This window comes from Chroicocephalus ridibundus, chromosome 2 (assembly GCF_963924245.1).
Source record: "Chroicocephalus ridibundus chromosome 2, bChrRid1.1, whole genome shotgun sequence".
In the NCBI taxonomy this organism is placed as follows: Eukaryota; Metazoa; Chordata; class Aves; order Charadriiformes; family Laridae; genus Chroicocephalus; species Chroicocephalus ridibundus.
The window spans coordinates 57,946,850-57,962,084 of record NC_086285.1 but is presented as its reverse complement, the minus strand read 5'-3'; the positions used below and the strand labels follow the sequence as shown (position 1 = coordinate 57,962,084).

The 15,235-nt window shown below is 42.0% G+C and overlaps 1 protein-coding gene across 6 annotated transcripts in view; it reads right to left on the bottom strand.

The window, feature by feature from the left end:
- HECW1 (HECT, C2 and WW domain containing E3 ubiquitin protein ligase 1) overlaps positions 1-15,235 on the bottom strand; it is a 262,500-nt gene that overhangs the window by 120,193 nt on the left and 127,072 nt on the right. For all 6 annotated transcript variants that reach the window (XM_063325617.1, XM_063325615.1, XM_063325618.1 and 3 more), the window contains one exon: positions 11,601-11,695. In XM_063325617.1, the coding sequence (XP_063181687.1) occupies positions 11,601-11,695 (95 nt within the window). The remainder of the gene's footprint in view (positions 1-11,600; positions 11,696-15,235) is intronic.

The window sequence follows — 15,235 nt, the reverse complement described above, 5'->3', positions numbered from 1 at the left end:
ACACTTGCTCATAAGTCCTCTGCTTTGTCTCGTCAGCTAATAGGAGTTAATAGCAGATTGAAGATTACAACAACAACTTCCATTTGCGAATTTCTAGCCCTTTCAGAGAACATTAATTCTTAGCATACAGCTGAGAGGTAACACATTGCCACCCACATCTGAGATGAAATATAAAGACATCCAACAGCAGTGCAGCAGCTTTGTTATATAAACAAAGCCAGACAAGACATGAAAAAAAAGCTGAACTAATTTGAAATCGCAGGTACTAAAGATGGATCATAATTGCCCAAATTAGAATCTGAACAACTAGAATTCATGCATTAATTCAGCTATTCTTGAAAAAGTGTCAGTATTATCTTAACAACCACCAGACCACAGGCTTCTTATCTTGATGAAAATGCAGTGACCTCTCAGAAACACTGGACTAGAACTTACTTCCTGGGTCATGGAGTCTAACACATACAGCAACTAGTACATCTCATCCCAACTGATGCAGATTGCTTTGCCAATCAACACAATTCCTGCTTCAAAAGTCTTCTAGCTCAGTTGCAATTCTACACAAAACCACGTGGTTATCATCCAGATTTAAAATTTCCTCTCTCTTCCTATATTGTTATATAAACACAAAGAACTTCCTCAACTCATGAGTACTGGAGGATATCAGAGGTTCTGAAAAAAGCTTGCTTACGCCTTCAAGAAGAATCTCATTTTGTATTAAACATTGTGGGAGAGGTGATTCAGATCAGAATCACCCGATGCTCGTAGATGCTTCTAAAGCACCTTAGAAGAACATGAGTAAAAGGAGACATAGTAAAACTATAAGCAATGCTAACTGGTACAGAGATAGAAGATCAAGAGCTTCTAATCTCTATCTCCATTAATCCTGGGAGAAGAGAATGAAAATGAACAACAGTAAATTCAAAATTGAGGGAAGCATGGATTTTTTCCTTGCAAGGCCTAATTAAAGGGCAAAATTTGTTACTGCAAGGACACAGAAAGGCCAAGAATTTAACAAGACTAAAAAAAGGTGATGGATGGCAATCAGGAATATCCAGAATTTCTATAACATACGTTAATACAAAAATCAATGACCTAAGCAACTGCTTACTAGGTGTGCCTACCTTACCAATTCATTGCACAGGACTTCTTTTTTTGGTGCAGATTTGACTTGCATCTTTATGTCGCGGCTTGTGGTACACATCCAAGCGTACAATTGATTAGCCCAAAATTGCTTCTGTGTTGCGATGACTTCCAGTCATCAAGCATGCTACTTGCAACATGGACACAAGTTTTTCCAACAGCTGACCCCTTTTTGCTTATCCAGCACACACTGAGAAAGGGTAACTGGTGAACATGTTACACCCAGTAAAGTCATGATGTGGACAAGCAGTCCTGGAAGCATAACGGAGCACAAAACCAAACCCTGGTCCTTTCCTCTTTATGCTTCATCAGGCAGTACTGCAGACATACCCAACTTGACCCAGAGGATTTCATGCCCATGCACTGCAGGATTCTTGTAGCTTACACAGTCCGGGGTGTTGGACTAGCTGGATACTGGAGAGGATTCAGCTTGGCAGCATTCCTGTTCCACCCCCCCCACCCCCCCCAGTGAAAACTGTATTTTTTTAAAATCAAGATTTTGCCAAGTATAAATGGTGCTCTCAACTAAACGATAGTCTAATATGCACAAAAAAATGGCTAGAACACAACGTGCCCTTTTTTTAATCCATTAGAGCAGACCTCCAGACCATCCAGTGAGACCTAGGGTCAATGTGTACAAAATCGGCAATAACAAATCAAACTGATAAATGCAGGGGGAAAGGGCAGAAATAATCTGTTCTCTAAAGCAACATCAAACCAAATCTTTTTGCAACTTCTGAAATGATACATACTGGAAAGGTGCATCATGTAGCCTAAAGTACCTCTAGTAAATTAGCTGGCATTTACCCAAAATCAGATTCATGCCCTACCGTAACAGGTAACTTCCAGAAGGGAAGAAGGAAGACATGCTTCATTCAGAAGTCTGTCAGCTTCACCTCTGAAGCGCATTCCACAAATCTAAGTCCTTCCTTCCTCCTTCAACAAAACTTGAAATATCTGCCCTTGTTCCCACTGTATAATTGGAGGAACTGCACTGTTTTTCACGGATCTGACCAGATGCGTGAGGGAGCATGTAAGAAAATAAAAGGCCAAAGCATAGATGATTATACTAGTGCAGTGTGCTGACCAGTCGCTGATCTTTCCATAATTTACTAAACTACAGAAGGGAGTAATATGAAGTGCAGGCTATTAGTACGGCTATTATGTGACCATAACAAGAGACATTCAGAAAGCAAGTGGCTGGGAAATACCAGACACGTATTGAACTTATTAACAAATAAATGGCTTGTGTAATGATCTTCTTGGTGCTGCTGGAATAAAATCACTCCAGTTCCCATCTATCAAGCTTTTTATTTCTTCACTTCAACTCTGTGCTGCACTACAAGTCTGATAATTAAACCACTCTAAATATACGTTTAGAAGTTCATACAGGATCAGATGCCCAATAAGGCTAAATTTGACCCAAGTGTTTCTTTCGAACAACGTGTGCAGAGAAACTAGGGCAACAGGGAGAAGCCCAAAATTAGTGCAACTGATCTGCCAAGTGAAGAGTAGGCTGTGGCCACTGATACCTAGGGATAGCTCAGCAGCTCCACAATTACCACTGCTTAATTAGAGTCCATAAGAAGGCAAAAAGCTGACAACATTTTAATGCAACACGTGCAAATAGTGGTCTTAACCTGGCTTTTTTTCTGTCCCTACTCAGCTTTTCTGACTGCATAACTGCACGTTCAGGCTAGCGCAGTAGGAAAAAGTCTGATGGATGAACATTTAAAGAATTGTTTTGCTTAATAATTTAACAGATGCTAGCTTTTTCTTATGTGATCTCTTCCCTGTTTAAATCCATCGCAGCTATGCCTACAGCAGTGCATGGTGTGCAAAATAAAATGCGTTTTGAAGCTACCAGGCACCTAAGCATGCCTGCACTGCTAAAAGAGAACTAAAAAAGACAATGTCAGGACCTCTGCAACTTCCACTTCAGATCGCTCATGTTCCACTCTCCAGTGCACTGAACAGGACATGCTCCCCAGCCACCCTGCCTATATCGGCCACAGTCTTTCTGTGCTTGAAGCGGCTGGTACTATGCCAGGGATAAATTTGATACATAAGGCTAGTTCTTTCATGCTGCGGTATATTACCTGGATTCACCACAGGATGCAAAAGGGCACCGGCTTTCAATGCATCAGCAAGATGTGCAGAGTCGCTGCTTGATGCAGGACTCTGTGTCGATTGTTTCAAAGCGGCACAGCCAGCACAGTCAACGTCCTCCTTGGCGACAAGTACCGCCTTCGAGAGAAGTGCTGTGCTGAGCCGTGCTGACCTGCTGCCCTGCATCACACTCACACCGCACAGGTGGCTCTTCTCCCTTCTCCTGGATGTGCAGTCCCTGAAGATGCACGTGAAATATGCAGGTGATTTAGTGCAGAAAAAGCACTGAAGAGTATTTTGGGCACATCTTTTCCAATCTGTTCTGATTTTTGTCACCAAGCCTAATTTTAGGTGCTTGTATTTGAAATTCCATTACAATGATCAAATACGCTACATCTCCGCCTTTCCTAGAGACAGATCAGGAAATTATGAAGGCTGCAAAATTAAGTAATTTTTAAATATGCAAACAGCTGTGTGCTGGAAAGCAGAGACATTCCTTCTGGCTTGGAACATTAAAAAAAGAGCATACCTGTATGTTGAGAGTTATGGGCTGCTGCTCAGGAAATCAATGCTGATGTTCACAGAGAAAATTGTTTGTACCTCCCCTGCTCAGTTAGTGCTTGTTATATATAATAAATTCTGAGCACTTACCTCTTGTAAGCGGTGTAAGTCTATGAATGGGGGGTGATAGGAGTTTGAACCACAATGAGATGGGAAAGTCGATATCAAGAAAGGGAAAAAAGCCACCAGGCACAGAACTGGATCATTTGTCAGTTTAACTATTGACATATCTGAAATCTGTCATAATGAAAATGCTGCTTGAAGTGATTCTACTTGCTAATTCTATTCTGTTTTGAAAGATTCAGCCAATTTGAAAAACCTGAAACAATTCCAGTAAAGGTAGTGGGGTTTCAGCACACACTCCACACCTTTACTGAATCAGGACTGTAAGAGCCAGTACTATCGAACAGCACTCAAGAGGCGTCCAGTGTAAATAAGTTTTCTTAATGTCGGAAAAAAACCTTTTGCCAACCATCCTGATTTAAAATGCAAGTAGAAGAAATAAAAGGAAGGAAAAGGTTATTATTTATAACACAGTGACTATAGTTACGGTGCAGTCAGAGACCAATTACACCCCGGTTACGCTTTCCGACTCCACTAATTCATATAAATGGAGCGCTTGCTACATGACAGAGTAATTGCAGTGTAAATACAATAGTCTTTATGTATATGGAATCTGAAAAAGCACCAGTGTTACTGAGGTGGCAATAAGAAATAATTTGGACATGTCATTAACCTTCAAATTCTTTGAATCAGTGCTAATTAGGATATAGACAAGCATAACCAAAAATGTAATTACACTGAACTAAGGGCTCAACTGTGCAAGTATTAGGAGGCTGCTCACGTGAGTAAGTATGCTCAAACATAACTGAATATCACCAAATCAGGCTGTAAAACACTACCATAGTTTTATAATGAAGCAAAATGGAATTGAAAAAATGAATTAATGACATTTTTCAGCTTTTACAAATGTGCTGAAGGTTGTTCTCACACCAAAAATCATTCCCACGTATTTTGTAGCTGGGGAGGGTCAAATTCTGCCAGGAAACCCTTCCCTTCAAATGAGTGTTAGCTGTAGCTTGTGTAATGGCTAGCATACCCATTCAGTGCATAGTGCTCTGGAGCCCAATCCTAGATTAGGGCTTTTAGGTGATACTACAACATTAACAGTTGAAAACAACAGAGTATTATTGAAAAGCTTTCTATATTGCTCCTTCTCCTTTCCTTGCTCTCTTTTTTAACTTCACTTCTCTAGAACGTTTCAAGACAAGCATATAATGAGTGCACACAGGACTCGATAACATAGAAGTGCTAACGCTTCCTATGCACACAGTAACATCTTTGCCAATTCCCTGCTAAGAGGTACTACTACCCCTCTTCCACCTACAATGGGCTTACTGTGAACCATTATACCTTCTCAGCTCCAAGCACTATAAAAGTCTTCTGTACACAAGCGACCAAATTGCTCCTTGTATACTTACAGAAAACCAATGACATACAGAACTTTCTGTTAAAATGCAGCAGCTCCCCCGCCAATGTAAAAGTTTCTTTAAATTCGAAGACTTATGTTCTCGTGTTATACCACTTCATAATGTTAGCCTACACTGGTGGCAAAGTATGAGCACATAAGGCAGGCGGAATGTGGACAGCATTGCTGCTGTGGTGAAAGAAATACCACATCAGGAGAAAACCATAAACTGGGAGGTATTTCTGATAGATCAGAAGCCTATGCAGATCACCTTCCTCCCACGGTTTATGGATCAGCTACTTTTTTCAGAATTATTAATCTTGAGTGGTTAATCACTGGAATCCACTCTCTTTCAGCAATTGTTTCTTAGCATATATATTTTCTGTTAGATGCCCTTTTAGATTGAAAGGGACTGTACCCTGGCAGAGAGCACTTTGTATTTGACTGCTGGAGTCTACGCTTCCTTCCAGCAGAGTGAGTATTTTCAGTCATTTTCCCTGCTCATTTTGCCTCGACTTTTTCATTCCTGAATGACTCCATCTCCTTTGCAGGTAATCAAAATAGGAGGAAACATATAGGGATGGGTGGAATATAGATGGTACTAACAATGCTACTCCTTACCTTGCATTTGGAGGCAGTTGCTAGTTGGGGGAGCTCTGGCTGCTTCTCATCTCAAGATAAGGAAAGGGGATTCTCTTGCTCATTCCTGACAAATACCCAGTCACTTAAGCACACCCATAGCTTCCAGAGAAGCGCTGCTTCCCTCCCAGGAAATGCTGAGCCTTTCAAGGTACACCGCTTACACTTGTTAAAGATGTACCTGGCTTGCATTCTTTGCAATGATTAATTGCAGAAGCCTGATGTTGTGTTTTCCATAAACTTTTTTTTTTTAACCTCAATTGCTGAACAGTGCAGAAGCCACTAGAAATTTCTGCTCCCTCTTTATCCTGTTTCTTCAAGCGTGATTATTTTCACACTCTCAAAATCAGACTGTTTAGATTCATTACATAACGATGTCCCTTCCAACCCAACCCATCCTACGATTCTAGGATGTCCCAGAAACACAGGCAGTTTTAAAACTCACCTATCACAGAATAAGAAATGAAGTAAAGAACATAGCTGAGATTTTTAAATCCAGCCTTTGGAAAAAATGAGAGATACAGCTGCGTATGCACACTCTCATAAAATCCCAGCTTGCAGGACATACATGGAAATGAGGCAGAATGCTTCATTATCAAACACTGCTCGGCAGCCCACGCTCTGACGTGACAGTACGTAATGCAAATATTTACAGCAGGAAGCCCTCAGGAATGATCAGTCACCACCAACGGCAGCAGCTTATCAGGCGGTAATTCCTGCTGTGGGAAACCCAGCTGAGGCAGCATTTCCACACAAACACAACACAGAGAAGGTTGCTTTCAATAATTAGCTCCAATTTGCATAGCTTTCCCCACGATGCTAAGTGTATTTGACGAGTGCCATCATGATCTATGAGACAGGAACTGTGGCACGAAAGCTCCAGAGGTTCGATCAGCCGTGGTTCTTTGCATCTAATACACAGTGAGTGAATGCTCCCAATTTAGTGAAGACATTTGTCCTGAGGCTAAAACATTGATTCTCCACTTACTGTCTTTTAATTGTGATGTATCCAATTTATCTTTTTAGGCTATAAACTCTTAGGGGAAAAGGTTTTTGTTCTTCATTCTGTATGCTGTTCTCATGCCTCCTTCACTTTACTGCCAAAGAGTTCAGGTTAAATAATTTTCACACTAGCAAGATACCACTTTCCTATTGCTAGAATTAATTGTTATAACTTGTAATGTTTTTATACAGCAATGTCTGATGTAAAAATGAATTAGTGGTGACAATATCATGAATAAATGAAGAGTAACAAACAGAGGAATATTCCAGATGTTGTAAAACTGTTCTTTTCTACTGAGAAAACTGTTTGCTCATCCATACCATGGTAATGCTTATGCTTTAGTAGTATAAATACTGCGCACAAGCAACACTGTTTTCAGGGTATTACCAGTCCAGACAAAAAGAAGCCAGCCAGGATGTTCCTTTTTTCCAGAATCGCAGGTGCTTCGTTTTACTGCTATCATCAGCCCCAGGCCTATCCGTTGCCCCAAATTCACATTTATGCTCCTGCCATGTATGAATTGGCCAAAGTGCACAGCCCTTCGTTCCCAGATATTCAAGCTTGACGATTCAGAGGCGATAAAATGTGACAGGACTTTTCACCGACAAACGAACTGCAGGGCATCCTAATCAGCAGGCGAGGCAGCTCTAATAACTGGGTTACAGTGTAAGGAGATAAAACTCAAATGGAGCAGAACATTCATAATACAAGAAACGCGAGATGCTACTCAGCCTAAAGCACCATCGGTGCTATACAAAGACATCTAACTAACACAGCAACTTTTTTTTCCCCTTAGGAAGCAAGATTCCTTTTAACTGCCAGTTAAAGACGGTCTCAGCAGCGCGTGAACAAGAATGGCAACCGCTTATAGCCCCAGCATGGCTCCTTCCAGCTTCTTTTCCCTTTTCAATTGCAGTGAACCACAGTCAGACAGACAATGAAGGGGTTTTTTTTGATGTTGGGATTTTTTTTAAATTGTGGTGTTAGGATATTGCTGGTTACCCATGTTTGCAGGTCTCGTTGACAGGCAGGACAAGACGTGAACCAAGCAGCCAATATGCCAGCTGCTGCCCCTGCCGCGGGAGGTGCCACCTGGCCGGAGGCTCGGACAGAACCCGCTTGGGTGGCTCTGGCATCAGCTGCAGATGAGCCTGTGCTAGCAGTGAAAACACTGTCCCCAGAAGGTCACCTGTCCCCAAATGCTGCCTCTCAAAGGACACCTGCTCTGGATCTTTTTCCCAAGCTGTGCCAAATGAAAAGGTTTGCTTGTGTCAAATACACAAAGCCTCGTTCCCCCTCTATCCCTACTGACAGCCTAAGCTTCAGGGTGAATTTGTGACGCCGTCACTACAATGGCAAAACTCCCTTTGGTTCAAGGTAACAAACTTTTCCAAAAATTCAGCCCCTATACCCACAGCAGGGTCCCTATTGAGATTTTCTCCTTGCAAAGCTATTATTTCTAACACGCTAAGGTCCCCCAGCCACTGCTAAAACCCCTTCTGACTGCAAAGAGGGTAAATATCCAAGCATAGACCACAGGATCCTGTCCTCCAGCAGAAATGATGTGCAAGAACCTGCCCCAGGATCTGAAGAAGGTTCCCTCTGAGCAGAGTCCCTCTCTCCATGCTGGACACACCTGTCGGAGGACCATGGCTTTCCTAAGTACTGTGAGAAATGGCATGCCTGGGACCCTGGGGCAGTGCTCTGAATCACTGGAGCGATGAAAACAACTGAGGAATTTGATGCATCCAATTCCATCACGGAGGGCCCCGTGTGTCAAGTCTCACTAGGGTGAGAAGTCTCAGGGACCTCAGAGGAGCTATAGGCATGGTGCTAGACTGTCACGGCCCTTAACTGATCACACAGAGGAACAGGGGAAAATAAAACAATCCATTGCTTCCCTGCTCAGCCATGCTGAAATTATGATTCAAGGCACAGGGAAAAAAAAGAAGGGGCTGCCCAGTCTGTATACTCCACTGTAGAGCTGCTGCAAAGGGATGGGGAGGGACCCAGCAGCACAGATAAGGAAAGCTGTGCATTTACTCGCTGGCCGATGACGGATGAGCACTGTAAAGTACAAAACAGAGTATCTGCTGCTTCTTTTGGACAAGAATTTTCTGATCATTGTTCCAAGCCGCTATTTAAAAAAAAAGTTTAAAAATAGATGTAACAGTTAATTTTAGGGATTTCTTTAGCACTTTCTCCCTCTTTCCTTCCACTAAAAGAAAACCCCAAAACAAAACCCACAAGTCAGGAATTCATCATTAGTGAAATTAGTGAAATCACAGTGAAAAGGCAGGTGTCCGTATGTGTCTGCAGTTCTAAGGATAATGTCTGCACTTTGCAAGGTGTTACCCATGCCCCAGCAGCTGCTAGTGCAAAGGCACACAAAAACCCAGGAAAAGGCTAGGGCTGTGAAAATCCCTTTTTATCTCCTTCCCCATCTGCACAGTGAGGGTAACACCACTTTCCAGTGGCACAGGATGCTGTGAAAAATTCAACAACTGTCGTAATAAAGGTTGGACGTGTAGTGCAGAGAGGCAGATGGAGAAAGTCATCTGATGGTTTCAGCTGGGACTGGAGTTTGGAGGACTACACTTAGCTGAAAGCCTTCACTCAGGCCAGAAGACGACTGTTTTTTTGGTCTAAACTCTAAAGGAGTGTTCAAATAGTTACCATTTTTTTCCTCTTGCACTCATATGGGGGTGGCCATGCAGGTTCATGTTGCATAACGTTTGTTGCTATTCCTTTGCTTTTGTTGTCTTCATTGCTTAGTATTTGCCTTACAATGCACCAAATATTTATGTCATGCAGCAAACAATAAAGAGAAGACAACAGAGAAACCAATGCTGCACCTACAACACTGCTGGCCTCTCTGGTCTGCAAAAAACTGGCAAAAAAACACAAGAGTATTCTGTAACCCAGAAAGGCAGGAAAAATTGTGATGTGAAGAGAATGCTATTTGCAGGGACACTGATTTGGCCGTCATACTGAAAACTGTTATCTGATACCACTTTTTATCCTATTTTATTTTTCAGCCGTGCACAGTGTACTCAGCTGAAGGTCATAATAGGTGTTTCTTTTTCTCATCTGATCTCTATGAAGACCATGAGTACTGCACAAAGAGGACTTTCTTTTAAACATGAGTCATGCTCAGCTGAAAGTGAACGGCTGTGTAAGCCACTTTATTTCCTCATATATATTTATAAAGGCCTCAACTAAAGAACTTGGAGAGATTACATATTTGTGTATTAAAAAGGCACAGGTCCTCATTCATTCTTCTATTAACTTACTGCTGATACTTAATAATGACAGAGTATCCCTTCCACACTAGACCTGGAAAATTACTTAATTGGTTCGAACTCAGGTCTAAGACATCGATCTGAATTGTGAAAAAAAAATTTATTCTAATCTCTCAGTTTACTGGTATTTATTGCCTTGGTTCGCTGGCTTGCCTTTCAGAGAAGACTGGGACTAAATCAATGACATAGATTGTCCTCCCAAATTGATGACAATCAGGATATGAGCAGCAAGTCTTGAGTCAGTAAGACACCACTCACTACAGGCTAAAAAGAACTTTTCAGCATCTGACAAAATGAAGATATCCAAGCCCACATCATAATGTTCCTCTGAAGACAGCTGAAGGAAACTCTCCAGGCTTCCAAATTGGTGAATGGCTTCCCTGTGAGCATGTGAGAAAGGCCTATCGAGACATGAATCCCTTTTATTCCTTAAAGACATACCATCAGCCCCTACCCAGCATCCAATTTGCAGCTATTGTGTGCATCAAAACAAGGCAAAGAGAAACTACCAAAGTTAAGGTGAGGGTGTTAAGAGTGGATAAAAATAATCCTTCCTGGTACTGGTGCAACCAGACACAATCAGCACACAGCACGTGAGACTTTTCACTGGGGACTGTTAAAAAAAAACCCACCACAAAACAGCAAAAAACCCACCAAACACACACACACCCCCCACGCAAACCCCAAACTTTCAAAATTTAAGCTTCAGTGATGTCCACTGAAACCTACATACGCCCACAGGTAAGACATGCCTGATAGATACAGAGCATTTTAGAGTCATTTGAGCCACGGAGCTTGATAAGCTATACCAAATCAAAATTGCTCTCAATGAAGCCTCAATCTGTCAAAAACGATCCTCAGTACTTTGATGGATTGGGACCTGAATGCTTACATCTTACCACTGACGGGAACGTGTCACAGTGTAGCTGTTTTCTGGAACTCCGAGGCACTACCGTGAAAACGCTCATGCCTTGATTTTCAAAAAAGCACCTTACATTAAGAAAATCTTATTCATTTTCTGGACATTTATTGTATTTACAGCCGAAGAATCACAAATCCTCGAGAGGTATCACCCAAGTCTTGCAACACCCAGCAGAGAGAAGGTGACTTTACAGAATGGGATACAGCTAGGACATGGGACTTGCCCAAGATCAGAGAAGTTATTTGTGACAGATTGAAAGCTGAATCCACAATCATTTGGAGTACAAACCCACACCTGAATTGAAAGACTAGCCATTTCCCTCTACCACAGTGCACTGAAGAGCAAGTATTATGTTCACTTTTCATATAAAAGTATATAAGGCCAGCAGGGAAAACAAGGCATAGCACAGTGACAGCAGGGAAGAAACGTGAAAAATAAAAGGCCAGCAAAACTTACGGGAGCCGCGTTGTTTTTCACTGTGACACTCGGAGTTGTGGCTCGTAGCGCCCCGCTCACGCCATGGTAGTATTTGAAGCAGATCTTTGTTTCAGCTAAAAAAAAAAAGAGATAATTATTTTAGATTAGAAGAACCACCAGGAAGGAGCTGCACGATTGGTTGCAGCTCGCAGGCACAAGGCTGGCAGGCAGTTAAATTGCGAGTGGTTTGTCCCAGGGTGGTTGGCACAACAGGATACCTCCTGCCTCCGATCCTCCCCTTTGCCAGAGTGAAATTTAGAGTTCGGTTCCCGTGACTTAAAACAGTTAAAACCTCAACCTCTTCTGAGCAGCAGTTAGGACAGACCTTGGAGTACCTGATCAGCATCCTTTAGCTACATTAGGAAGAAGAAAAGTAGGGACAAAGAAACCATCCCTGTTCAGACATACCAAACACCAGCGTGCCAAGAAAGTGAGAAACTTCCCTAGGACAAGAAGATTGCATAGTTGCTCACTGACAGGTTTCGCTCAGTCAATTTGTTCTGGCCTTGGTCAGAGCAAGGACATAGATCTGTGCAGATATCTGCTCCAGCAGTTACTTACATTAAAGCATTCTTCAGAACAGCGTAATACCACCAGACCTCATCTTAGTGTATTTCCACCGACTTCCAAAGGTTTGGATTAGGTGAGGAACACAAGCAAGATCATGATTTTGGACTCACAGCACTGCTTTTTGCATTCACATCTTACAATTTTAACTGGATAATGCCACGGAAATTTTCAGCTGCTCCATAATATACTTGAAAGTGCTTCTTATCATCAAGTTTTTCCTTAGCACCTTACTTTGCAGCTGCTGCCGAGGCCCAGGGAAAACAGAGCCTGCAGAGACATAATTCTGCTCACTGTAACTACAGTGCATATGTAAGAAAATAATAAAGGAACGCCAATGTTTTAACATACAAATTGCATTGCTGTTTTAACACCAGTAACAAAATAAGTGAAATCAGTGCAGCTGTGACAAAAGATTATGCAACACTAATTGCTGGGACCTTGGCCACAGATTATGGTGCTGTGATCTGCCATTTGGTACCAACCATGCAGTGCCCCAGGTGGAAGCAAAACATGAAGGCATGAAAAGCAGTGGTGGAGACCCTCAAAAACACAGGCCTGAATCACTGACCCTAACACTTACAGATACACAGGAGGAAAAATAAATCCCGATTTATTTTTTGAAAGACAAAATAGTTTTAGGAGTGTAAAGCCTTCCCAACTTTCAAATGTGACTTGGGAAAAGAAAATAAAAGAGCTTATGTTTCCAAGCAGTTCAAGTGCTCCTCATTTCCAGGTGGCTTCTCAGCAGTCCTCCCTGAGGAGGCATCAGGGACACGCAGTCCATCAACAAGAAGCAACACAGCGCCAGCATAGTTAATCTGCCACCATGTTTTCCATTGCTGCAGCTCGTTGGTCATCAGACAACCAGGTGCACATTTCTGCTCACACGGTTCAAATACAAGCCTCTCCCCCTATATGCGCAGATGTGGACATGGGTCCTTTTTACTTCACAGCACTCCACAAGAAGTAAAACAGGCTACAGAGTCCTTCATCACCTCCACGAGCGGCTGTGTGGCCCATCCTGGGGTTTAATTCACAACTACACCTCAAATGAACTTCTGCAAATTCCAGCAATTTACTTGAGGTGTCAGTGCAGCTGAGCAAGCAACCCCGCTGTTGCACCTGAGAGCAGCAGTTGTTTCCTTTTGGCAGCAAAAAAGCTGGATGAGCTTGTGGGACTGAAAAACTGCAAGTCCAGATTGAATTTTCATGTTGTAATTTTCTCTACAGGACTTCTAACAGCTCAGCAGCTAACTCATTTACTCGCTGAGACGACAGCAAAAGCTGAGGATATCACAATAGCTAAAACACGTAGTTCTCACCAATTATTCAAATCTTAATTTTCCTCTCCCCTGGAGATTTTTAGCTACAGTTTGCATGGAACATTGAGAGCCAGAATAAAGAGAAGCTTTTTTTTTTTGTTACATTTTTATTAACTCAAGTAGTTAATAAAATATAACTTCAGGTACTAGCCTATATGACAACATTCAGACCTCACAGCAGGAAATTTCACTGTAGGTTGAGGAGTACGTGGTAACTGGTTTCCTACATTAGGAAACTATGGTTTAAAAGAATATATTTAAACTAAAAGTATTAGACAGAGAGAACAGGAGGAAAGGATATATCCTTATGTAGGTATTCTGGAAATTAGTATTCCTTTCAAGGACTAAAGGATTACCAGGATAATTGAACATGGAGTTGGAAAGGACTATGTGGGTACTGAAGATTCCTCTCAGTTTCACACAACTTCTATTTCTAATTTAATTTTCAATCAAACTGCCCACATAACAGATGCAAACAGGCAAGAAGGCAACCCAGAGACAAGCGTCACACCCAATCCAAAACAGCAGCAGAGGTAGAGCCATTCCTCGGGCAGTATTTGAGGCGGTGATTAATGAATGTCAAAGGTTTCATTCAGAGAGCAGACCTGACAGCAAAAAGTCCTATGGGGACCTTCGCGGCTTGAGAAATGGCTCTACAAACATCAGGGGAATGACATTTTCTTTTTTTTGTGATTACCCCCCTCCCAACCTTTTACTAGAACGTTTTGAGATTGAAAATAGTAGGAAAATGGCTATTGTCCATGGATAGATTAAGAAGTATAAAGCTTGCAAAATCACATATGGTATCGCTATGTGCAAAAATGCCACCAGTTGGGCTTTTTTTGGCTGGGAGCCATTCTTTCCAAATAATACCATTAGTGCCATGTTTTTCACTTCAACAAGAGTCCTAACATTTTAAATTGTCTGAAGATTGTTCTTGTCCTGAATCACCTCTGAGACATTTCCAAAACAGATGCAGACATTCACTGGCTTGGTACACTGCTTCTGCAGAGGAACAGAAAGCACTGTGAGTAGAGGCAAGGCAGTGATATAAATTAACCTGAATATTATCCAGCTGGCATTCATACGTAATATGGAGTTATAAGGGCTGTTTGCATTGTAGTCTTGTAGATTAGCTTGTTGTGAAATAAAGGAGACCACTTAACTCTGTTCTGCTGCCCCAGCTACATGACACAGTGCACAGGTCAGGCACAGGTGTTTCCCAGTTAATCCCCAGTTATAAATAAATATGTGCCATTGTTATTTTCATCTCAGTAATTATGAGCAGCAGCTCACTGGTTCACGTAATGAAGTTATGATGTTAAAGTCAGGAAGTAATGAGGTTAAATTCTCCTTTCAATTAGCATAAATGGCAGTTAGACTGGTAAATCTTCCAAGAGCTGAGATGTCTAAAGATGCTCAGAAATACTCGTGCCCATGACAATTACCAAACTACTTGGCAATTTTCATGGATCAAGAACAAAACAGCATTGTGTTCCCTTTACAACGGGCTTGGTATCTCCATTATATCTGCCTTGCACTGCATTGATATAAATAAGACAGTTTCCAGTTGTATGCTGAGACCCACTGCTGTAACCATCACAGCTGCAGAAAATACAGCTGCAGAAAATACAGTTGCCCGAAAGCAAGGCCTCCAAGGCAGGGTAATCACAGCCAGGCAATAGGAGCGTCAACCCTGTTTTGCTTCTTGCACCACAGCCT